This window comes from Acinonyx jubatus, chromosome B1, assembly GCF_027475565.1.
Source record: "Acinonyx jubatus isolate Ajub_Pintada_27869175 chromosome B1, VMU_Ajub_asm_v1.0, whole genome shotgun sequence".
NCBI classification, from domain to species: Eukaryota; Metazoa; Chordata; class Mammalia; order Carnivora; family Felidae; genus Acinonyx; species Acinonyx jubatus.
Window position 1 is genome coordinate 180,303,985 of NC_069382.1, and position 27,466 is coordinate 180,331,450.

The window sequence follows — 27,466 nt, forward strand, 5'->3', positions numbered from 1 at the left end:
AACTCCTATTGAAATTAGTCGTAACACTTGTACCTACAGCAAAGCAACCATGTTCCAATAATCAAGAACCATACACTGAGTTTTCAAGAAGTACCTCATTCAAAGTGGGACATCGACATGTAAAGTGTTTATGATATACCAAGCTGAACTGCACCTATCCCAAGACCTAAGTGTAAAATGTTCAAATGCCCGTAAGAAACATTTCTGGAATAGAAAAAGCAACTTGGTCTACCCAACCTAGAAAACAGTTGTATTAACTAATTATTTCCAGCTAACTGTTTTTTCTACTAAAATCTGTACTCTGTGTACCTAAATAAATTACCTTTCCCCACTCACAAATGAAAAAAAATTACGATCTTCATATACCTCAATACTTCTGTTTATATGCAAGATAAGCCAAGACTACACTATATGGTAACTAACTTGAATTAAAAAAAAAAAAGCTATATACTTCATACTGTTTGATATATCATTTGTAAAGGGACGTAGTTTAGAATTAAATTGTTTTAAAATTCTTTCACGTTATGGGGCACCTGGGTGGCTCAGTCGGTTAAGCATCCGACTTTGGCTCAGGCCATGATATCATGGATCGTGAGTTCAAACCCTGTGTCGGGCTCTGCGCTGACAGCTCAGAGCCTGGAGCCTGCTTCAGATTCTGGGTCTCCCTCTGTATCTGCCCTTCCCCTGCTTATGCTGTCTCTCTCTCCCTCTCTCCAAAAAATTAATAAAACATAAAAAAAAATTTAAATTCTTTCACATTAATGATAGTTATTTCCAAATTTAATAAAACTTAATTTAGGACTGAAACTTGAGAGTACTTACTTATAATCTTAAGTTATTTAATGAACAAAGACATTTAATTGAAAACAGGGAACAAGAGGTGGCAACCCCAAAATCATTAATATAAAACCAAAATAAAGTTAGATTTTTATTCATTCAGAAGTATTTAATAAGAACCTACTAAGTGTTTACGGTAATAAAAATAGTAAACAAATAGGCTAAAATTCTGTCGTTGTGCAGCTCACATTTAGTTATATGCAGAGATGAAGGTTGACAGGTAAGAACAAAGCACGGAAACTGGGGCATCACTCTTGACTCTTCTCTCTTCCTGTCCCTGAAATCCCTCTAAATCCTTCTCATCCTTTTTCATCCCACTGACACTGTTTTAGACAACCAACATCTCCTGCCTGTATTCAGCCAACAGGTTCTTAAGCAGTCTCCCCTGCTTCCACACTATTTTCAGCCTATTAGCCAATTTGCCTGGCTGTATAGCCACAAGCAATGTCTTCCTTATTCACCAATGATTCTATTTCCAGTGTCTAGCATAACGCCTGGCACATACTGGATAACCAGTACATTGCTTAGTGAATATAAAACGCAGACACGATCGTGTCACCACTCTGCTTGAAATTCTAAAATGACACCCAAATGCTCTTAGGATCCTGCCTAAAAAGCCTTGAAGAAGCAGCACATCCCTACCCACGTATCTAGAATCGTCCTTTACCATGTCCCTCGCCCTGTACCACCCAGCCATGAACTTTGTTCCTCCAATGTGCCACACTTTCCCAATTCTGAATCTCTGAGCCCGTTGCTCCCTTCTAAAGCACCTTTCTTCTCTACTCCTTCCCCTGACTTACTCTACCTTAGCTTTTGGTTTCAATCTGAATATTGCTTCCTTCGGTAAGCCATCATGACATCCCCGACCTGAGTTAAGTGCCTACCCCATTTGTCTGGCCCATCACAGCACCTCTTGGACTATGTACTATCCATACTATACTATACTATAATTGTGCTCTAATTGCCTTCTTAAACCGTGTGTGCCTCAGAGATGTGAGCTCCGGGAAAGCAAAGGCTATCCAGCTTATTCACTATCCTCAATTCCTAGATCAGTGCATAACACATACCAAGTACATTTAAAGCAACATTCAAAAGAAGGCAAAGAAGAACGGTGATTAGGACATTTTGGGAGTGCTCTGGTGTACTGCCTGAGGAGTCTTCCAACAAATGCCATGAATATCTGTAAAGACTTACTCTATCTTGTGGTCTAGTGTGAGAAACCCATTATCTAAAATCTTCCCATTTTTGGTCCACTACTGCTCAACATTCATACCTCTCCAAGGTATGGTGGACATTTGCATATATCTACTATAACAGTAGACTGTGGGATGTTTTTATAATATATATTTATATAGAAAGACTTTAAAAAGGATTATTTACTTCTTTAATTTATATTCCTTAAAAGAAAGTGATAGGTCACCTAATTCTTAATAAACTGTTCTACACAAAGTACAATGAAAACTAAGGGGAAAAAAGGTACATGCTCCATGTAAAGACTGTCTTAGTTAAATCTTTTTAGTAAGTTTAGGATTAATAACTGAACTGAGTTTCTTCAATTCAACAAATATTTATCACGTGTTAGCATTGGCATCTGTTGACTCCAAATCATTTATTTGATGCTCTAGAAGGTACTAAAAGAAATATAGAATTCAATTCTTGTCTTATAACATTTTTAATCCAGGTGAGAGATAAAATATAAACATATGTGAGATGCAGTAAAACACATGTGCTTTGGAATCAGACAGCTGGAGGTTACGACCTAGTACTACCATTTACTAGCCATACGATCTGCAGTAAATTATTTAAGTAGTTTAAGCCTCCGTTTTCTCTTCTGTAAAATGGTTACAATAATGAATTCCACAATCATAGGGTTGTTGTGAAGATTACATTACACAAGGCAATGAATTTAAACTGCTTAGCACAGTGCTTGCATAAAATACTCCTTCGATCAATGTGAACGATCTATTAAATATTAACACAACAATAATTAAATAAAGTAGTCAATCTTAAGTGGGAAGAACTAACCTCGGCTAGAATTACAAGCTTCAGGTAAATAACAGAATACAGAAATTTTTCTCTCTCTTTTAAACAAGAATCGGACAAAAATCTTGGGCGTGTTTACCAAAATAGGTAAAAGGAAGTGAACAATTTTCAGGTATCATCTGAATAGCTCATGTGTCTACACCTTTATGAGGTAAGAGGGCATCTTTTTTTCTACTCTGATTATTTAACCTAGTAAATTCTTCTACTTTATTTTTTGTTTTCTTTACTTGTCCATCTAATGGTTTCTGTCAATGAAAAATGCAGCACAGTATACCAAGTCCTCTTTATTCTTCTGACTTATGTTAGCGAAAACACTTCCCCACTCTGGATGTGTCTTCCCTGTGAAAAGAGCTCCCTTACTGTAATATTCTTAGATTCTCCCCAGGGCTTTTTCTCGCTTGCCACAGAAGAGGTTTAGTGCCTTATCCGACTTTTAAATTTTGGAATAATAAACGGAACGTGCTCACTGATGCTATTTAACTGGAAGGTTAAGTCTAGTTAAGTCTGGAGTTCAGTTAAAGGACCCATTTTGCTCTTGCACTAAGCTACAACCTTTTATCTGGTCTTTATCAGTAATAAAAGTATGATTTTGATATCCTATTGGGCTTGTTTCTCAATTTCTTCAGAACCCAGGCGAGCAAAAAAGGTAGTACTACTTACTCCTTCAAAAATCTCAACAGATTATACAAAAATACTTAATGTCTATTGTTAGGATACTGAAATAAGACAGTGAATGAAACTCTGTCCCTGCCATCAAGTAAACAGGCACTCACTGGTCAGACCACCATCTTAAGGAATGCATTACACTACAAAAATTGCAATCGTCAGTCAAATCTCCTCAGATAAAAATTCACTGTTTGGAATTACACACAACCGGATGCTTTTATTCCACCAGTACTGGACACACAGACCCACACAGTTATACGCTTTCTATGTCACAGTCAAACACATAAATCCTCATGTTCACATTTAAGCAACCTGTGGCATCTCTAAACTTATTGTAAATTTAAAACCTTATTTGTCATGATAAACATCTATTCCTTGGAGGAATGATATCAGGGGTATCATTACGGTCAACTTCAATTGACAGATAGCACTTATACACGATGTTATTTAAGAATTCGTAAGCCAACTGGGAAAATGGCGATAAGCAGAGAAGCAAATACTGATTTTTAAAATGTGTGTCTAAGCACAGATCCACAGGCCTTCGTCTGAGTCCCTTTAGAAACAGTTCTGATAAACTGGATTATCTTATTTCCTAGTTAACAGCAGATTAGAAAGGGCAAGTTGGAAACAAAAGTGTTAGAAACTAGAAAATGCTAGAGACACAGGCACATTGAACAGCAGTTTTAAAAAAAGACAGCAGACATAAGAACTCCATTAGACTATAAACTCCATGAGGGTAGGAATTGATTTTTTGTTCTATACTATATTCCCAGTGCCTAGCATAGTGCTAGCCCATGGTAGGTAATAAATAACAGATGAATAATGCAGTATTGAATAAACTACAAAAGCTAACACTCTAGATCTATATTCTTTGTAGAAAGAAATAGTTTTACACACCACAACAGATTCTGAAGACAAATCCAGATTAACAAAAAACACTGATTTTCTTAAGAATGACACCAATTTTGAAAAAAAAAAGTTAACTATATTTGAATGGTTGCTTTATAAAGAGAGAAAAAGGGTAATATCCAAAATGGCACCAATAAAAAGAATGTTGATAAGCTTCAGTTATCTGAAATATTAACTTATTTCCCTAACTATACTGGATAAAGGAGTTATTAATATAAAAATTTTGGTGGTAAAAACCCCCATATGTCATTACTCATTCTCAGGCAAGACTGTAATTTTGAAATATAACAACTTATGTGAAATGTTATATAAATACTAATGAGAAATAATAATATAATGAGTGTACATAGCAATATTATATTCATTACTTACAAAGTAAATACAGCTAAACGTAACAGTATCTCAAAATAGGTAGGAAAAACTCACACACTCAGTTCACTATAAACAGCATTCTGAAGTTTCTTCTCCCAACCTATTTTTTAAAAAAAGAATAAAACATGTGAATATATTAGTTTTAAAAATAAGCATACATTGTAATAAAGCATATCTCACTGAAACTCTGACATCATATTCATTTGTGAAAGAACTTTATCAATTGTCAATTGCTGTGTCAGTGTTATTAAGGAATTATTTCTTACACATCCACTGTGTCCATTGACAAACACTGAGTAGCAAAATTCTCAACATACTGTCTTTTAAGCAGAACTACCGCACCATCTTCTCCAGATGGGAGGACCATTGCCCCTTCCACGGCTCAGGGGCTCAATGAACGCCAAAGCAGAGCTAAGTGATGCACTGCTGGTGCTACGGGGGATGTGTCAAGGGAAGGGCAAGAAACAGCCAGGCACCTGACAAAGACAGATCGTAAGCAGTCACAACTAACTACTTCGTAAACTCCTGAACAACAGAAACATTGTTAGAGGTACCCCCAGACCGGTTAGCCTGGCCTCTAACAACTTGAACTTTTCTGGAAAAGTAAACCACTTAACATCTCAATTTCCATGTGCAAGGGTTAGGATAGGGAACCTCTCTTCTTGCTGTCAAGAAAATTAGGATTTCCTTTTCTTTGAAATGACAGAAAAGAAGAGGGGCGGGGGGGAAGTATAGAAGGAAAAACAGCTCTGAACAAAAGGTAAAAGAGAAGGTGCTTAGCGAGGGAGATTCTTCACACATTCAGGATGTGTTTTGATCAGGAAGTAAACGGTATTTAAAACTGGTTACTGCAAAGCAGTGATTCCCACAGTGATCCTGAATTTTTGCAGCATTTTATAGAAATATCTGAAAGTTCTAATTCTCCTCAACTAGAAACCTATCCAGACACTGTTTCACAATTTTGAATGAGTAACTGGAAGGCCGGTGATAAAATATTCCCTCCAAATAAAGTATTTCTTTGTTTTGCCTTAACGAATTAGGAGGAAAAAAAGCAACTTACAAACCTGATATTTTAAAGAATTCCTTAATATCTTCTTTTAGTGATTCAAGTTTAATCTCAGGTCTCTGAAGACTGGCCTAATTTTAGGAAGAAGAAGAAAAAGAAGAAAGGAAAAGACAGAGGTCAAAAGTCAGTCATTTACAAAGGAGTGTCCAAACGTGCACACTATTTTAAAAATTCCTTTTTGAAGTCAGAGCACCTCAGAATTATCTAGAACAGCTCATAAGAAAGAAGACTTTTTCACCTATTCTTAAAATACAGGATCTGTGATGGTACACTGCAGCCTACTCCACATATAAAAACTTATAGCTTAGGAATATTTAATATTTTTATCTAGAATTTTCATCTTTATGAATCTTAATATCTATTTTTCTAGCAGGCAGAACACTCAGCTTTTATAAATCCATTCTCTTAATATTGTGTCAAACATATACAGTGGCATTTACAACTAATGACCAAAAACCCAGTTGCATCCCTAATAGATGGATTTTTCCTCGTCAGATTGCTGCTCAATGCAAACCTGCATTTGTTGTGCGTAATTACAGAAAACACATAAAATTACTAGTTCAAAATACGTATTCGTGTCTCCTTCATCTCCACGTGCATGCTTTCTATTCTATTCATTTTTCACACTGTAATATTTACCAAAAGTAATAGTTTTTTCAATTTATAATGGCTTCTGTAATTTTCAAAGTGTTGATCTCTCATCATCTAGCTTTTTCTATCAAATTTTAAAAGCATAGTGCTTCAGAAGGCATTTCTATTAGGGTTAACTCATGATAAGCATTTCAAACGTTAAGAAATCAAAAATTGATCTTCCACTCACTACTTTGCTCCTTCTCTTCTATTTTTTAATCTTCACCTATGAAATGACCATGTACCAGATCTTCTAAGTCAGAAACTTCACTTATTCATAATTCTACTCTAACTCTTCAAGGCACCAACCCCTTTCTGGGAACATGAAACATGACATTGGAGACAGTGAGTTATTGTTTGGTTTGGGGTTTTGCTGTTGTTGTTGTTGTTGTTGTTTTTTCATCTCCCTGATTTCCACATAAAAACAGACCAAGCAACTGAACGGGAAAACCAAAACCCCATGGAAAACATTTACAACAAAACTTGGTGATAAGATATCCCCTACAAACTTAAAATACAAACGGTTGGGGACAAACCAATAGCCACAAGACTTGTACGGTATTAGTGCTTGTGCAGGAAAAAAGCAGAAGGAAGTAAGCAGTGTGGTATGTGATGGATGTGAAAACAGGAGAACCCCAAAATAGCCAACACTATTTTCACTGGAACATACGATGAGCCAATTTTAGAAGAGGAGCTAAAACTGGGAGGGGTTTTGCCCAACTGAATACAGCAGATGAAGTCTGAAGAGACTGGAGCAGCCGGGCGGCTATGAATTCTTGACGCTGACCAACCAGCGCCCCCTTTCTAGACAAGGTCACACTAAGGAGAAAATCCTGATAGAGTAATAAAAATTGAGGATGACAGGGAACCAATGGATTGCCTGGAAAAGTGGTAAATAAAGGAAAAGGCATGTATCTTGCCTTTCCTATAGGAACTGCACCACAGGGTAATTACGTAATAGATAAGGGGAAATGTTCCTTGATAAAAAGTATTCTAGCTGATAACTAAAACAGATGTGATATCATCAGAATATCACCATTCTGCAACCTCTAACATATTACTAACTCTAGGCACTGAGCAGAAATAGCTGTTAGCTTTACAAAAGACAACCAGATATTATGTGCTTCTTAACGAAAGAACACTCTAATGCCAGCAGTGATGACCACAGGGGAGACAGTCTGATCAAGCCAGTGGTCCAGCTGTCAATTTATAAGTCATGTAAAGGACAGACAAACATGTTAAGTGCACCATGAGGGCGCAATCACAAAAATCCAGGAGATGAGAAATTCTAAAGGTCAAATGGCTCTGTTTTTTAGTTAATAAAGTGTAAGAAAACCAAAGGAAGAAGAAAAAAACCAGTAGATTAAAAAAAATAATAACAAAAAAATTTTTTAATTGGCAAGACTGAGTTAGGGTGTCAGTGTGAGGGATATACCCTTGGTTAATAAAACTATCAAGAAATGCAGGAAAGTGATAACCATAAAAATCAGGTTGTTGGGGAGGGAGGAGTTTGTGATGAGCGGGGCAAAAGGAAGGGATTCTGGTGTGGCAAAGTTTCATTGTTTCACCAGGGTGGTTGTTACAAGGTTGTTCATCTTATAGTTCATTACATTATAGGTCTGTTTTATCAAGTTTCTATCTGTGTTTCCAGCGTCAAAAGAGAAAAAGAAAACTACATCTCCCAATTTATTCTCTCTCCATTCTAAATAAAGTCCCACAAGTAAGCCTAAGTCCTTACCATTCCTCATCTGGGTCAAGGTAACAGCTTCTGAACCGGACATCTTGCCACTTTATTTACATTCCAATTACTCCCTAGGGAGCATTCTCATACTCCCTTAGCCTACTTTTTCTTCTTTCTTAGCATTCACTACCTCCTAATATACCATATGATTCATGTATTTACTGTGTTTATTGGCATGCTGTCTATCATCATTCACCAGAAGTGGTGAGCTCCCTAAGGCAGAGGTCTTTATCTTTTTGTTCACTGCTGTATCCCAAGTGCTTAGAATAGTTACTTTCACACAGCAGGTGCTCAATAAATGTTTGCTGAATACATGAACCAATGTCTCCCTTTACTAAATCCATCCTCCAGCGTCTTCTTCCCCAAACAAGGCTTTCCTGACTGCAAATCTCCACAGCATACACAGGAAGTCTAAACTGTTCGAAAGGGCACACTTGCCCTTCACGATGTAGACCAACTTACGTCTCCAAATTTATCAGCTGCCCCTCCACCAAGCTAACAACATCCTGTCTTTTCTTACACCTCTTCCCTCAAAACACCCTACTCCTTAGTCACAGTGAACTACATTCACTGATCCCCCAACTGCCATATATTTTAAGGGTTCCAGGCCCCCCCCCACCCCTTGCCTACAAAGATAGTACACTCCGTTTCTCTGTGATGGCATTTATCAGATTACACTGTAATTTTCAGCTCACCTATTTTTCTTTTTGACTCTTAAATTCAAAGGCAAGGATCATGAATTCATGTTTGCATATCAAGTATTAACTCTAGTAATTGTTGCGTGACAAAATTATATCGATCCAACCATGTCCTAGCCTTTTTAACCAATTTTCACCCAAATAAACAAGGAGCTTCATAAAACCTATGTTTTAACTAAAAAGACTGGTTTCCATTCTGTTATTCCTAGGATTTTAAAAGCTGCAAAACCTGGCTCATCATTCAAAAGTACTAGAGCAAAAGGAAGTAGATTTTCTTTTACTAAGCCTATATTTGGAAATGACTCAGAAGTCACATAATTTAAAGAATTTCAAGACAAAAAACTGGTCATTCCTTCTAAACATTTTCAAATATTTTAAGGTTGCTAGACTTCCTAGATATATTTTTTTTAATCAAAGGCAAACCAAATTCCTAATCATCAACAGAATTATAAAAATCTTGAGAAATTTGAAAACCAAAAGCAGGGTCACTGATAGGAGGACAACATGGTAAGACAGTTCTCAAACATGTTTTAGTATAGCAGCATAATCCTTTTTCCAAATGAAATCTGAACCCAATGAAAAACCGTACTATATAAAATACATGGAAAGTGATATAAGTAGATAACGCAAAGGAGTGTTTTCTCATTGTCAAAGGTATAGTTATATTAAAAATGTATATCTTTATTATGCTATAGCCTCAATAATCCAGTTTGTTTTTGCACTTTGCTTTGGTTGCTCAATATAAGGAAAAAGTCTTGATTCACAGAGACAAGTGCTTTCACTTTTAATAGCCTTCCTGGCCATGTCAGCACACTCACAAATTAAACTGCTGCAGGAAATCAAAAAAGTAATGGGAACTTTTCATTTTGAAAACAAATCCCGAAATCATTTACTATAAATACAAAAATCAGGCAAGCTTCTGATGCTTATAACTGCTAAACCTACACATATCATGATGTTGTTCCCACACGATATGTCACTGGCTGGCTTGTCCCACATCGCAGCAGTCAACCACGAAGGGAGCCTTGTTGAGCAGGTGCACCTACACTCTTCCTACTCCTGCAGTAGGATCCTCGCCCAAATATTCTGAAAGACTCGTGCAGAATTATGTCCTTCCTCATCAGCGACACATTTCTAAGTGTCCTTAACATTTGAAGATGATGAAAGCAATAGGGTTTTATCCTGGGACCTATTTAGAAACAAGTTAATTTGGAAGCACGACAATGGATTATGAAGTATTTAATATAAAAATGCATCTGAAAGAGTGTTGCTTCTTAATATATTTTTAAATTAAGAATTTTTAAATGAATAGGACATTTCCTGAGTCCTTGGATATATCCGAGCACAGTTTTGAAACTACTTGGGACTAAATAAGGATAGGATTTGGCATCAGAAGACCTAGAATTCTCTCAGCCTTATTTATTATCTTGGTCAAGTCATTTAACCTGTCTGTATTCTCTATTCTCAGTGTTCTTTATCTAATAAGGAAAGTAATATCTGAACTAGGTTATTGTGAGACTCACATAAAAAAAAATTTTCAAAGTTATTTTTAGGCTGTTGAAGTCCAGTGTAGATTAAAGTTGTGTTATAAAATATAAGAGATGTCCAGATGGCAGTGGACTAAATGTAAAAGACTTCCAGGGAAGGAGTGCCTGGAGGTACAGGTTTTTAAATCTACAACAAAATTTAAGCCTTTCTTTAAACAAAATGCCTTTAGCTCACTATGAGAGCTGGCAAAAATATGATCAAAATATAATCTAATGAGAGTGTACATTGCCCCGCATATATCCTTCACCCATTTATTTATGTTGACATTTCTGACATCCTCTACCATTCTGCACTGTAAAAACACATGACTGTCTCTGCCCCCTCTGCCCCTGACACACACACACACACACACACACACACACACACACACACACAAATCCAGTTTCTTTCCACGTCCACCATAACAGTCTTAAGCCAAAGCATTAGCCACTGGCCATCCTAAATTTCTAAACCTGGTGAGTAAAGAAAATTGGAGAAGCAAGTGGCTAATGTCGCGGGTGAGTCAAAGAAACTGGGAAGTAAGGTGAGACTAGATACTCCATGAAGAACAACCAGGGCACAGCAAGGTCTACAAAGAGGGTTCCAGTGATCTTTTAATTCCCTCTAAAGAGGCCCCAGCCTATCCATTTCTCACTATGCCACCACGCTAATCTTGGACTTCATCTTTCTGTGTCTGAAGAATCACAGAATTTCAGGGTTAAAACAATCTACAGAGTTTTTATAGGTCAACTAACCATTTAATAGCTGACTGTCCTCTCAAAGGGGTTTTGTAGCTTAAAAACTCTAACTCAGAAACTCTAAACTAGCTTTCTAGCTTAGAAACTCACTACATCCCTATCTTAGCCAATTCCATCTTTGAATTATTCCATTAGAAAATTCTTTATTATGAGCTAAAATTGACTACTCTTACCATCTGCCACCATCACAAACACACAAACACACACATCATGTCACAGAAAATAAGCCTAATCCCTTTTCTGTAAGAGACCCTCAAATATTCGAAGAAAACTACTGAGTCTTCCCTAAAAGCTTCTTTTATCAAGGTCACATATATTTACAGATGTTCCAAGTTCTCTTTATATGACAGATTCTTCTCACCACCCTGCCCATTCTTCTCTGGGCAAAGTCTAGTGCAAACAGTCCACTACTGTAATAACTTCCTAACTGACCTCTCTACTTTGCTTTTTCCACTAGACCCCTGATTCTCAAACTTTTAACGCTCAGGAACCTCACTCTCTTAAAAATTGAGGATCTGAGAGTACTTTATGTGGATGATATCAACTGATATTTATAGCATAAGAAATTAAAACAGAAAAAAACATATTTGTTTATTATTATGGAATTTCCTCAGAAAATTGGAAACTGAATTACTACATGATGCAGCCATTTCAATTCTGGGTATATACTCAAAAGGGACTTGAACATATATTTGCACACGCATGTTCATAGCAGCATTATTCACAATAACTAAAATGTGGAAGCAACCCAAGTGTCCACAGACAAATGGATAAGCAAAATATGATATGTACACACAATGAAATACTACCCAACCCTTAAAAAGGAAGAAAGTTCTAACACATCTACAACATGGATGAACCTTGAGAACATTATGCTAAGTGAAGGTAAGCCAGTCACAAAAAGAGAAATACTATATGATTTTACATATATGAAGTGCTTACAACAAATTCAAAGTCAACAAAGTCAAATTCATAGAAACAGAAAGTAGAATGGTGGTTGCCAGGGGCGATGGGGAAGGTGGGAATGGAGAGTTAGCGTTTAGGGGTACCAAGTTCTCGTCTGGGATAATGAAAAAGTTCTAGAGATGGATGGTTTAGTGATGGTCACAAAGCAATGTGAATTAATGAATGTCACCAAACTACACACTTAAAAAGGGTTCAAATGGTAAATTTTATGCATATTTTACCACAATAAAAATTACTTATTCATTTAAAAATAACAATATAAACCCATTATATATTAGCCTAAATATTTTTATTTAAAAAAACTGTATTTTCAGAAACAGAAATTCATGAGACAAAGAGGCACTGTTTTACATTTCTACAAATCTTTGATGTTTGGCTTAATTGAATACAGCTGGATTCTTCAATCTGCTGTGATATTCCATCTGTGGCACTGTTATTTTGATTGATGTCTATGAAAAAAATCAGTGTCACACAGAGATGTAACTGGAAAGAGGAGAGTATTTTAATATCCTTTTCAGATATTGTAGATATTCTCCTTTAATAGTATAAATAGTATACCAAAATTTGACTAGTATTTACCTAAAAATTAGTTGCAATGTGGAATCTGAACATCAATAAACTTTTTATGTTTTATTACATAAACATGCATCATTTTGCCTTGTACTTTAAACCATTCTTCTACCTATACATGATTTCATAACATTATGCATTGATCGTTTTGAATATATGAAGCGATGCAGTAGATCAAAAACACTTTATCAAAAAACATCAAAAAGTAACATTCTTTAACATCACCATCAATATCATCAGAAAAGTGTTTAAATATTGGGAAGCCATCAATTTCACAGTGGTCACAGTGGTGGATTCAAGCTTGAATTTTATCATTGGGAAGAGATAATAGTTTTCCTTGAAATAACAGGTCCATGTTGCTCATTTTAGAGAAAATATCAGCCCAAGTCCGAATGACAATAGTTTGTCAATTGCTCTTTCAAGTAAAAATGGTGTTTCACTTAAAAAAGAGTAGAAGGAGCTGGGCAATTCAGCTTGCATCTCAACGGCAGGAATACTTTTTTCTGGATAATCATATTTCAATACACAGTAGAAGTGTCTTATGCATACTTTCTATTTCCTCAAATAGAATATTGTAAAAATGTGTATTCAAGGAATGAGATTTAATAAAATTAATAATTGTTTACTGTTTCATCAAGGACATTCAAGTCAAACTGACTTTTTTTTTTTTTTTAACCGTGACTATTCAGTGGTGAAGAATACAATGACTACTTTGTACTACTTTGGAATGAGTTTGGTACCAGTTCCCGGTTTTGAGCTAAGACACTGGCAGTTAAACCCATCACCATTGCTTCTGTGCTGATGCAAATGTTAGCACAATAAGCTTTTTAATGGTTGTATTATATAAACTAATTTTGACCTGAAAGGGTCTTAGGGGCCACTGGAGATCCACAGACCATATTTTAAGAACCACTGTGCTAGACTTTAGCTTTCTTGAGGATAGCTGTCTTTCACAATTAGATATTTGCCCTGCCATACAGATGAGTCACTCCAATAAAATGTATCCCTAGTAATAACTATTTTTCTGGAAAAGACACCCAATTTAGATTCTTCTGGGTAGTCAAGGGAGGGGCAAAAGTTTTTCTTGAGCCTGAAAGATCTTGACTGTCTTCAGCTCAAAACAGTCCATGTACCAATGCGGCACATTTTGGAGAGACTCGTTCTGAACTCCTTCACTCTCAGGAAGTGTCCTACAACAGAAAACTTCTTGCTGTGCCTACATTGGGAATTCACTCCAATTTTCCATCTTGAGTGCTACCTAAACCTTCTCTGTCCTGAGCTGTGTCTTTTCAGTCCTTTCAGTATATTTATATCCTACTTATTTACAGTCTTCTTTCAATAATTAATTGAACACTTCCTATGTGCCAGTTGCTGAACATAAAAGAAAAGACATCATTCTCCTTCACTCAAGGAACTCACAAGGTATTGAGGGACATAAAAAGCTGGGGTGCCTAGCTGGTTCAGTCAGTAGAGCATGAGACTCTTGATCTCAGGGTCATGAGTTTGAGCCCCATGTTGGGTGTAGAGATTACTTAAATTTTTTTTTTTAAAAAAGCTAAGAAAAAGTGTGATAAATAAATGCTCTTTCCCACATCAATCTGCAAACATGCTTATCATTAATATCACTGTTTTAAATTTTATCTAATTTCTTCCATCACCACAGAAGAGAGGTTTGATTAAAACATGTTGAATTGGGTATCCCCAGTCCTTCCTTAACACTTTTGGTTCTTTCCGAAACTGTAGACCATCTCTGTTTCTAAGATGCAAGTAGTCCCAGTGGACATGCATTGTAGCCAGGAATGAGTTTTAGTTACAAATTGGAAATTTTGGCTCTGTGCAAGCTGACCATGCCTTACATGGTGTGTTGTATAATTCAAGCCCTGCTCTGGGTTCTCTCACCTGAAGATGTAGCCCTCCTTGGTTTTCTTTTGCTGACGTCCCACAGCTGACTCACTTCTCTGCTACCACTGGGTGTCTTATCCCCCTTATTCCATATCTTGTTAGCTTCCTTTCATAATACACTTAATGACTGAACCAGTCTTCGGTTCACATTTAGTAACCAATCTTTTCCCTCTCACTTCAGCTTGGCCTTCCCTAATTCAAAAACCCTACATGATCGTCTCTAATCAATCCGGTGCTGAAATAAAATGCAAAGAGATATACTTACTCAAAGCAAACCCATATGTTAATAGTTATCTTACCCCTCAAGTACATCAATTCTGTAAGACGTTCCTTATTTTGAAATTCTATACACCATAATTCATGTCTTCACTGTTTTTAGAAGGTAGGGGAGGGACAGCAAAGTATCCCCCAAATTGAGAAGGCACTTTGAGAACAGAAATTAAACCCCACAAAGTTTACACAGAGTTTTACCGGGTAACTTACTGACAGGGTGGATCAGGCAGACGACGATTCAGGTGCTGTATATTTATTCTCCATAAAGTCTACACCTTAGTGTGACCTTAGGTTTTATAGCGTAACAGGATGTGTAGGACACTGTAGTGAGATCAAAGAGTCTGCATGCCCCTAATTGACAGCTAAACTTTAGATCTTGTGGCACAACTGTGCATCGGGAAAGAGAAAAATTATGTTATCTTTAATGGATTCATGAGAGGTCAAAGCAACCCTCCCCTCATCCTAGCCTTGGTGGGCATTTCTAAGTTTTACATATTAATCCCCAAGGGGCCAGGAACACGTAACCCCAGGAGAGGTGATCCAGTGAACATGAACAAAATGAAGGGCCAAAGATGGAGTCAGTATTGTCATCACTCCTACAATTGTCTTACTTTCCAGGATTAAAGGATACAACAAACGCCAAGACAGATATGGGTAAGGATGATACTCTTCCCTGGTTCACACACCAAACACCATCAGAGTCCCTAAATTATTAATTTATATATCAACTCTAGTAGTCCAATCTGAAGCTTAACCATATATATGCCATATCCCACCCTAGAGGGAAAAAAAAAAGACAGAAGACAGTAAGCCCTACTCATGGCACAGGCCTATCAACTCCAACATATGTTCTATCTATGCATGTCTTAAAGAAAATATATTTAATTAAAATCGATTTAAATCCACAAAATATTCATTTCTCTATAATAAATGATAAATGAATGTCAGTTCCTTCTCTCCTTTTTATGATCTCTAAATTCTCTATATATGTATATATTTCTGATAATGATAAATAAAAAACAATATTAGAGATATAATTCCATAAGGTTTTTAGTGAGGGACACTAGCACTGAAATGCTCTGGGGTTCTGAACTTATGACAACATCCTATCAGTTATATTATTCCTTCCCTCTCCAAAGCCTATCTTCTTTCAGTCTCCTTCCTTTTACAATTCTATTATTCATAATAACAATCTGAGCAACAAGACTTATTAAATACTTAATGGAATGGAAATAACATTTGAGGTTTTACACAACATCCATTTTAAATACAAGTAATGAATGATACAAAATAACAATGTTGATCTTGGTGCTAAATATCAAATTTGAATTAAGCTATCACTCTAGTGTCTAGAGGATGAGCGAGCAAATTCAATTTTAAGATGGAAGTTGACCTGGGGCGCCTGGGTGGTTCAGTCAGTTGAGCATCCGACTTTTGCTTTTGGCTCAGGTCATGATCTCAGGGTCGTGAGATCAAGCCCTGCATCAGGCTCCATGCTGAGTGTGGAGTCTGCTTAAGATTCTCTCTCTCTCTCTACCCCTGCCCCTCTCCCCTGCTCGCACTCTCTAGCTCTTAAAACCACCACCAACAGCAAAACAAAACAAAACAAAAACCAAAAAACCAAACAGGTGCAGGTTGACTTTATAACAAAATAACTCAGGGAAACTCAGAAATCAAAAAACATAACCTCTTTCCAGAAACACAAAATTCCATGTTACCATGCTAAGATCTTAGATAATTAAACTTTAATCTACAAAAGAATACATTAAAATGCACTTTAATTATAATGTTAAAAAAGAAGTGCTAATGGTAGACTTTCTTTTGCTAAAGAAAGTCTAAAAATCATTTATATTTGTCTTTGAAATATTCTGTGCGATTTTAATTTTCTAATTAAGTTGAAGCAACACTGTTCTAGCACTTCCAGAGTATACTCAGACAAAATGAAGACAGTACGGAAAATGCTGGGGGCAGAAAACTGCCCTCATGGTTAAAACTGTAAAGGCACGTAACAAATAAACAGTCACTTGTTTAAAAGCATGCTATTAAAACTGATTGTCAAGTTGCCTTTTAAGAGTTAGCTTATTTCTTTAAATGTCTGCAGTAGAGAATATACGCTAAGGGAAAGTTGTTATTACATATTTTTTCAAGTCCAAGATTGCTTTAATATTAAAGCATCTATAATTACATTCTTTTAAAGTATAAATCTATAACATTACATCTTTTACTTTATGTATCACAAGAACCAGCCAAATGTAAGTTGAGTTCCCATGAACTCATCATCTCCTTACCCTGCTTTATCTTTCTTTCTCTTACCTTGCCCTATTTTTTATTATACCGAAGCAATTTACTGATGTTACATTATCCTTTATTTAAAATTCCAAGACCTGAAAAGCTTTGAAAAACAAAGTCTTTTCATAACTGAATTGATGGCATAATGGGTCCTGACTTGAACTCACTTAGTGGCAAAAATCTGATCCGACCTGAATTGACATGAGACTATTTATAGTCCTTATTTATCACACTTAGTATGAAAATTCACACATTTTGCTGCAGAAATGTTAATTTATATAATTACAAGGTGCTACAAGACCATGGTAGGGATAGTAAATAACATAGAATATGCATGAATTACCTTTATAAAATTAGAAAAAAATTTGAATTCCAAAACATATCTGGCCCCGGGTTTTAGATAAAAGACTGTGGACCTGTATTTATTTGTAATACTATCACTTCTCCATGATAGCAGAACTTTATTTTATTCACTGTTGTATCCCCAGGGAGTAGAATTGTGCCCAACATATACTAAATGCTCAATAAATACTTATTGAATAATCAAATAAAAAAACTGTATTTAATTAATATCAATGGAGTTCAAAATAGAAAGAGACAAAAATACTTCCTTGGGACAGTAATCTCCAAATAAGGTTATATCCTACACAGGTCTTGAATCTCTTATTTGCAATTCTGAAATACTAACAGCTTTGAAAAAAAGAATTTGTCATCATTGCTTATTTTCTAGAACTTGAAGTTTTCTTATAAATTAAGAAACAATTATTAACTTATCAGAGCTCAAGCTTGAATAAAAAAAATCCTTACAGGAAACACATTTTCAAAGAAAAGCAGAGTCTCGTGTAAGACTTTGAACTCCTTATAAGTAAAGATGCTTTCAGCAATCTTTTATCGCCCAGTAAAGTATCTGGCACATAGTAGCTACTCCACATATGCTGTTCAAGTTAACATTAAAAAGGAAGAATCTGATAAATATCATATGACTTCACTCCTATGTGGAATCTGAGAAACAAAAAAGATGAACATAGGAGAAGGGAAGCAATAATAAGATAAAAACAGAGAGTGAGGCAAACTGTAAGAGAATCTTAAGAGAACAAACTGAGGGTTGCTTGGAGGGGTGTTGGGTGGGGGATGGGCTAAGTGGGTGATGGGCACTAAGGAGAGCATTTGTTGGGATGAGCACTGGGTGTTATATGTAAGTGAGGAATCACTAAATTCTACTTCTGAAACCATTATTACACTATCTGCTAACTAACTTGGACTTAAATAAAACTTAAAAAATATTAAAAAGAAAACTCTAGATTTATTCTATTTCCTAAATACATGTTGAGCACCTGGCTCACGCAGTCATTTTGCTAGGTGTAGGATAGAGCAGAACAATGCAGCCATACTCTCTTTCCTGCTTTCATGAAACTTACACTTTAATGAGGAAAGCAGACATTTCAAAAATAAATACAGGGGCACCTGGGGGGCTCAGTCAGTTAAGCATCCAACTTCAGCTCAGGTAACAATCTCCTGGTTCGTGAGTTTGAGCCCTGCATTGGGTTCTCTGCTGTCAGCTCAGAACCTGCCTCAGATCCTGTCCCCTTCTCTGCCCCTCCCCCCCCCTCTCTCTCTCTCTCTCTCTCTCTCTCTCTCTCTCAAAAATAAACAAACCAAAAAATAAAATAAAATAAAAAATAAATGCAGGTGTGATAAATATTACAAAAAAGAAACTTCCAGGTACTACAGGCCACTAAACTGGGAGGTTATGTGAGACCTACAAAGTTTGGATGGTCATGGCTGAAAGAGTAGAGTGAAGAACAGTATCACCAAGCTTTGTAGGCATAATCAAGGATTTTGAACATTTTTCGAAGGGCCCTAATAAGCAGTGAGGGTGTTAAGCAATCTTACTTGGACTTTCAAGGAATGCTCAGGCTTATGTTAACTGAGAACTTACTATGTGCTAGGCATATTATCTTGTTCAATCCTCACAAATGAGACTTATATTTCCAAGTTGATGGAGGAGCTGATCAGCAGACCTGCAGAGAACAACTAGTAAATCCTGCGAGCAAAATCAACTATCTGAAGGCAGAAGAGAGTTGCTGAGAGAACAAGAACTAAAGTAACAGAAAGGGAAACATCTTGAGAGATGAACTGGTGTCTATAGCCATGTCTTCCCTGGAATCATTCTGAGCATAGACAAGAGGCTGAGAATCAATACAAACCCAGTGCAAAGTAGGGCTACCAACAGTGGACAGAGAAATAAGGAGAGCTTTGCCCCAGACTTGGAGATCTTAAGCACATAGCTTTGATTTGTCCTCAAGAAATTTTTTTGAATACTGGGATTCTGCAGAGTAGAAAGCTAAAAACCTAAGCAGGAAACCTCTGAAAAGTTTTTTTTTTAAGTCTGACAAGAAAAAGATTAGACGTTGGGACCCAAAGGGAAAAGGACCTCTAGAATACATCAAATTCTTAGTTGAAACCCTTGGAGAGCCAGGAAAAAAAAATAGAGGAAGATTGAGCCTAAGAGTCTAAAACTCCGCCTCAATACAGAACATTCCCCAATTGGATTATGGTAACCAGTCATAAGACTATCTCCCCAGTGGAAAAGAGGGTGAACCCTCAACAAAGTTAGATATCATCTAGAAGCTTTACAGTTTTTTGTACACAATGTCTAGCATCAAATAAAAATTTACTAGTCACACCAACAGACAAAATTAAATAAACAAAGCTAAGAGAAAACACCATAAACAGATATCTACACGTGATCTAGATATTGGTGTTAACTGACAAGGACTTTAAAATAATTATGAATTATATGTTTTTTGAAAAAGAGGAAAAAATGGACAAAAGAGATGAAAAGCAGATAATTTCACCTGAGAATTGGAAACCATAAAGAAGAAACATCTGGAAATTTTGAACTGAAAAATACACCATGTGAATAAGAACGCATTAGATGGATTCACCAGGAGATGTGAAAATAGCCTCAACAGGATTAGTGAAGTGGAGGGTGAAAAGAAAAGATCCACATTGATGCACAGAGAAGAAAACAAAATGCAAAACACAGAAAAAGAGTACTGGAGACAAGTGGGATTCAGTGAAAAGTCTAACATGTATAAATTGAAGTCTCAGAAAGAGAGGAGAGAGAAAATGTGGCAGAATAAATACTGGAACAGATAATGGCCAAGAATTTTCCAAAACTGGTGAAAAGATATCAACCCCAGATTTAATAAGCCCCACAAACTCAAACCAGAATAAATTAAATAATAATAATACAAACAACAATATAAACAACAATACAATAATTCAGACAACAAATAATAAAACAAACAAATAATAATAACACACCAGAGCACATTTTAACAAAACTACCAAACACCAAAGACATAAACGTTAAAAGCAGTCAGGGTATGCTGGGGTGGGGGGCATACCAGTGGATAACAAAAAAATTAATGTCTGACTTCATAAAACAGACACCAAAATCCCCCCCAAAAAAAGTCTCAACATGGCTGAAAAAAAAAATTACTACCAACTTTGAAAGCTATATGCATAAAAAAATCCTTCAATAATGAAGATGAAATAAAGACATCATCAGACAAATATAACTGAAGAATTCATCACCAAGAAACTAAAAATAGTTATAATAAAAGAAAAATAATCTCAGGGTAAATATGGAAATATAGAAGGAAATGAGCAAAAAAAAGGATAAAAATGTGGTTAAATATGAGTAAATATGGACTATTGATGCTACAAAACAATAATAGCAATGTCTTGAGGGATTTAAATTACACACAAAAGGCATGGCAAAAATAACAAAAGGAAAAAGCCATAAATGAGTAAAGTGTTCTAAGTTCTAGAATTATATAAAAGGGAACTAGTAAAAGTAATAATTTATTTGAGATTTATGCATTACATATATAATTGATATGAGATTAATCAAAAATAAATTTTGTAACATCTAGGGTAGCTATTTAAAGAACAGTAAAACAATGTGTAACTAACACATTAACAGAGAGAAAAATAATAAAACATTTGAATAACAGTTGAATAATCAGAAAAATAAAGAAAACATAATATAAAGCAAATAGATCAATTAAAAAAACAAATATTAAGACAGGAAATACAAATGCAATATATCAGTAAATTCATTGAATGTAAATAGACTAAACAATACAACTAAAAGACAATGGCTGTGGGGCTCCTGGGTGGCTCAGTCAGTTAAGCGTCCAACTTCGGCTCAGGTTATGATATCACAGTACATGAGTTCAAGCCCCACGTCAGTCTCTGTGCTGACAGCTCAAAGTCTGGCGCCTGCTTCAGATTCTGTACCTCCTCTCTCTCTGTGCCCCTCCCCTGCTCACTCTGTCTCTCTCTCAAAAATAAACATTAAAAAAATTTTTTAAAAAGACAATGGTTATTAGACTGGATTTAAAAAATAACTATATTTTGCCAATGGTTTCAACAAACACATCTTAAATACAGTCACAGAAAGGGTGAAAATAAAAGTATGGAAAAAGTCATACTATGCAACCACTAACCAAAGAAAGCTAGTATAGGTACACTAACATCAGCAAAACAGATTTTAAGGCAAAAAATTCACTAGAAATAAAGGACATTTCATAATGACTAAGGGGTTAGGCCATCTAGAAGATATCACAATATAAATCTTATACAACCAATAAAATAGCCTTAAAATATAGAAAGCAAAAAACTGAGTGTTAAAGACATAGACAAAGATACAATCACGGTGGGAGATTTTAACATATTTCTTTCAATAGCTGATAAAATAAGCAGAAAAAATTCAGTAAGATTATAGAAAAGGTGAACAGCATAATTAACAAGTAGACCTCAGTGGCATATCTCATTGAACCAACAGTGACAGTATACACATTTTTTCCTAGTGCACATGGAACACTTAGCAAAATTGATTATATATTGGGTTATAAAGCAAGTCCCTAAAATTTTACATAAATAGAATATCTCAATTGCTTAGAAACTAAGCAATATACTTTAGAATACCCTTGGGTCAAATTTAAAATTACAAAAAATATTATAAAATATTTTGAAAGAAAGGATAATGAAAATATGATTCATTAAAACTGTGGGATACAGTTAAAGTAGTGCATTAGAGGGAAATTATAACCTTAAATGCATATTTTAGAAACGAAGAATGGTTTCAAGTCCTTGATGTATACTTCCATTTCAAGAAACTAATAACAACAGAAACCAAACAACCAAAACCAGAACAAAACAAAACAAAACAAAAACCCAGCAAATCAATCCTAAAGAATGTGAGAAGCAATTAATAATAAAGATATGATACAAACTTAAGGCAAAATCAGCAAAGCCGAAATTGTTTTTGATGAGATTAATCAACTGAGAGACTCCTAGCAAAACTGTTCAAACACACACACCACACATGCATGCACACAAATTACCACTATCAGAAATTGTAATATAATTTTCAGACATTAAAAAGAAATATAAGGTTGGGGGGCGCCTGGGTGGCTCAGTCGGTTGGGTGGCCGACTTCGGCTCAGGTCATGATCTCACGGTCCGTGAGTTCGAGCCCCGCGTCGGGCTCTGTGCTGACAGCTCAGAGCCTGGAGCCTGTTTTAGATTCTGTGTCTCCCTCTCTCTGACCCTCCCCCGTTCATGCTCTGTCTTTCTCTGTCTCAAAAATAAATAAACGTTAAAAAAAATTAAAAAAAAAAAAAAGAAATATAAGGTTGGGAATGCAAGCTGGTGCAGCCACTCTGGAAAACAGTATAGAGGTTCCTCAAAAAACTAAAAATAGAACTACCCTACAACCCAGCAATTGCACTACTAGGCATTTATCCACGGGATCCAGGTGTGCTGTTTCAAAGGGACACATGCACCCCCATGTTTATAGCAGCACTATCAACAATAGCCAAAGTATGGAAAGAGCCCAAATGCCCATCGATGGATGAATGGACAAAGAAGATGTGGTATATATGTATACATACATACAATAGAGTATTACTTGGTAATCAAAAAGAATGAAATCTTGCCATTTGGAATTACGTGGATGGAACTGGAGGGTATTATGCTAAGTGAAATTAGTCAGTCAGAGAAAGACAAAAATCATATGACTTCACTCATATGAGGACTTTAAAAGACAAAACAGATGAACATAAGGGAAGGGAAACAAAAATAATATAAAAACAGGGAGGGGGACAAAACAGAAGAGACTCATAAATATGGAGAATAAACTGAGGGTTACTGGAGGAGTTGTGGGAGGGCGGATGGGCTAAATGGGTAAGGGGCACTAAGGAATCTACTCCTGAAATCATTGCTGCACTATATGCTAACTAATTTGGATGTAAATTTTAAAAAATAAAAAATAAAACAAGTTTAAAAAAAAGAAATATAAGTTTATCATAAAAAAATTTAGGCAAATTCCCTGAAAAACACAACTTATCAAAACTCACAATAAAAGGAATAGAAAATCTTAATATTCCTATATCTATTAAAACTTAATGTTATTAAAAATCTTGCCAATATGATATTAAAGAATAAGAACGAAGTTGGAGGCCTGACACCACCCAACTTCAGCTTAGTACAAAGCTACTGAAATCAAGACAGTGTGGTAATGGTGAAAAATTAGACAAACAGATCAATGGAATAGATTAGAGATCCAGAAATACAAAAACAAACATAGCCAACTGATCTATGACAAAGGAGCAAATGCAATTTTTTGAATTATTTTTTGAAGAGCAAAGACAGTCTTTTCAACACGTCAACAAGTTGTCCTCAAACAATTTGACAGCCACATACAAAAAAAAAAAAAATCTAGATACATACCTCATACCCTTCACAAAAATTAACTCAAAATGGATCACTGACCTAAATTCAAAGCCCAGAATTAGAAGACTTCTAAAAGATAACATAAGGGAAAACCTAACTGACCTTTGGTTTGTCAATTAATCTTTAGACACACCAAAAGCACAATCCATAAAAGAAAAAAATGATAAGTTGGATTCCATTAAAATTTAAAATCTTCTTTGCAAAAGATATTGTTAAGAGATTGAAAAGACTAGCCCCCGATTGGAAGAAAATACTCGTAAAACACATAACGGATACAAAAAAAAAATTGTACCCAAAATATATAACAAACTCTTAAACTTCAACAATAAGAAAGAACATACAATTTAAAAATGGGCAAAAGATCTGAACAGACACCTCACCAAAGAAGGTATACAGATCGCAAATACACATCTGAAATGATCCACAGTGTTATATGTCATTAAAGAACTGCAAATTAAAACAGCAATAAGATTATCGCATCTTTCAGAATGGTTAAAATCTAAAGCACGGGTAACACAAATGCTGGTGAAGATGTGGAGCAACAGAAACATTCACTTACTGCTAATGAGAGAGTAATATGGTACAGCCGCGTTAAAAGATAAGTTGTCAGTTTCCAGCAAAGTTCATCATAGTCTTATACAGTCTAGCAGTTATGCTCCTTGGTATTTAACCAAGTGAGTTGGAAACTTATGTCAACACAAAAATCTACACAGGAATGTTTTACCAGTTTTAGCTGCCAAAACTTGGAAGCAACCAAGATGTCTTTCAATAGAATGTATAAATAAACTGTGATACATGCACATAATAGAATATTATTCCAAAGGGAAAAAACAGCTATCAAGCCACAAAGAGACATAGGGGAACATATTGCATATTACCAAGTGAAAGAAGCCAGTTTGAAAAGGCTACATACTGCATGAGTCCAACTATATGACATTCTCAAAGGTGAAACTATAGAGACAGAAAAGTCAGTGGTCACCAGGGGCTTGGGAGGAAAGGAGGGAGGCGGGGTAGGTGGGACACAAAGGATTTTTAGGACAGTGCAACTGTTCTACAAGATACTGAAATAGTGAATATATGACATTATACATTTGTCAAAACCATTAGAACTGTACAACACAAAGAGTGAATCCTGATATGAACTACAGACTTTATTTAATAATTGTATATCAATATTTATTCACCAGTTGTAAAAAATGTACCACATTAATGCAAGATGTTAATAATAGGGGAAACTGTGTGCAAGGGAAATGGGAATATATGGGAATTCTGTTATCTTCTGCTCAGTTTGGCTGTAAACTTAAAACTATTCTAAACAGTAAAGTCTGCTAGGGGCTCCAGGGTGACTCAGTGGGTTGAGTGACCGACTCTTGATTTCAGCTCAAGTCATGATCCCAGGGTCATGTGCTCAAGCCCCAAGCAGGGCTCTGCACTGAGCGTGGAGGCTGCTTAAGATTCTCTCTCTCCCTCTCTGCCTCACTCCTCTGCTCACACTTTCTCTAAAAAAAAAAAAAAAAAACAATGGCTACTGGGTGGCTCAGTTGGTTAAGCATCCAGCTCTTAGTTTTGGCTCATGTCGTGATCTCCTGGTTTGTGGGTTTGAGTCTCACATCGGGCTCCACACTGACAGCTTGTGTGCTTGCTCTCTCTCTCAAAATAAATAAATAAATAAATAAATAAATAAATAAATAAATAAACAAACAAACCAACCAACCAACCAACCAACCAACCTTAAAAAATAAAGTTAAAAATAAAAAATAAAGTCTGCTAATTAAAAAAACAACACAAACAAACAAACAAACAAAAAACAACCTTCCCCAAAGGATGTCTAAGACACCGACTTCACCGGAGGATTCTTCCAAACACCTAAGAAAGAAAGAATACAGTCTCATAACACTCTTACAGCAAACAAAAAATAAAAAAGGAGGGACCTCTTCTCTTACTCATTTCATCAGGTCAGCATAACCTTGATATAAAGCTTGTCAAAGACGTTACAAGAAAGGAAAATTACAGAGCAATTTTTCTCATGGACATAGATGCAATCCTCCAACATTTATTATCGGAGTTCTAATACACAGGATGTCGAAAGCCAGTACAAGAGCATGCCTCTCCCACCCTAACAATGAAAAAAAGTGGTATAATCTACCCAATCATAACTTTTGAACCCACCAGAAAATTGAGGTTGTAGGACAACCAAATGAATTAAATTTCAAAGAATAACAAGTCCTTCCAAGGACAGATGGGACTCCAAACTATTTTACTTTGGCAGAACATAGGAGGAAAAGGAAACTACCACACAAGCAAGAAGAAATACAGCTAAAATTTTAACTATAGTAGACTGCATGTGGGGTAATATGTCCGTTTAGAATAACTAGGAGCTCAAAACACAGGGGAATTTACACTCACTTTCATGCTCTTTTCCATGGGTCTCCCACCCAAGAGAATGGGGGCAGAGCAGAGAATGGGCAGAGAGCCCTTTTTCGTGATACAGGTGCACAGAAGGGATAAGCTGTCACTCCAGCACAGGAATAAAACCATGCTACCTTCTCTAAACTCTCCTCTCACATGAGGAAATGACCTTAAACCTCTGAGAGAGGGTTCCAAAAACATCCCATTCTAACGACAAGGCAGTAATTGTTTCTGGGGGTGAGATAGACGCAAAATGATCTTACTCATGGTAAGGTAAAAATCAATCAATCAATCAATCAATCAATCCAACTCTCTTGGACCCAGGATCCTACACCAGTACAAAGCAGAAGGGAGCCAGCTCTAGTGAGGGTCAGGAATCTCTCTTTCTTCCATCATCTGCCACAGATACAAGGCAGAGTTTGGCTGCCAAGAAGAGAAGAAGGAACACTGAGAAAGACCCATTCCCAAGGCAAATGGACTGTATATTAGAGAATGCCTGTATCTACCATGAGCTTAGGACTGAGTAACAACTTTCTACTGCTAAGAGAAAGATAAGAGTAGGGAGAGAGACCTTTCTCCGTGGCACAAGCAAGCAGAGGCAGATGAAAGCACAGGATGTAGTACAATGAGAAAAACTTCCAGTAGTCCAGAACCCTTTCTAAGCACAAGATTACAGCAGCCCACCAAATTTGAAGCCTATCGTACACTGAAGCTATTGACAGTAGTAACAAAACCCAAGCCTAGCTTGACCCCCACTGTACTTCCATACTCAGTAAGCCTCCATACTCACTTGAACAAAATTGCCAATCTACTTGACCTAATTGACACTTACAGAATACCCAGAGCAGAATGCTCATTCTTTTCAAATACATATGGAATATTCAACAAGTAAATAACCTGAACTGCCCTGAGTATATTTTTTACTTAACTTTTTTATTAAAAATGCTCCCACCAAGAAAACTCCAGGCCCCAGTGACTTTATTGGGAATCCTACCAAATA

The 27,466-nt window shown here is 36.1% G+C and overlaps 1 protein-coding gene across 3 annotated transcripts in view; it reads right to left on the minus strand.

Moving 5' to 3' along the window:
- The window catches only part of TBC1D19 (TBC1 domain family member 19), a 145,405-nt gene that overhangs the window by 114,477 nt on the left and 3,462 nt on the right, over nucleotides 1–27,466 (minus strand). Inside the window, exons 2-3 of one of the 3 annotated variants that reach the window (XM_015072411.3) lie at nucleotides 5,892–5,964; nucleotides 4,882–4,927 (exon numbers count right to left, since the gene is read on the minus strand). The exons of the other annotated variants lie outside the window; for them this stretch is intronic. Coding sequence (XP_014927897.1) covers nucleotides 4,882–4,927; nucleotides 5,892–5,964 — 119 coding nt within the window. The remainder of the gene's footprint in view (nucleotides 1–4,881; nucleotides 4,928–5,891; nucleotides 5,965–27,466) is intronic. 3 annotated transcript variants of the gene reach the window in all.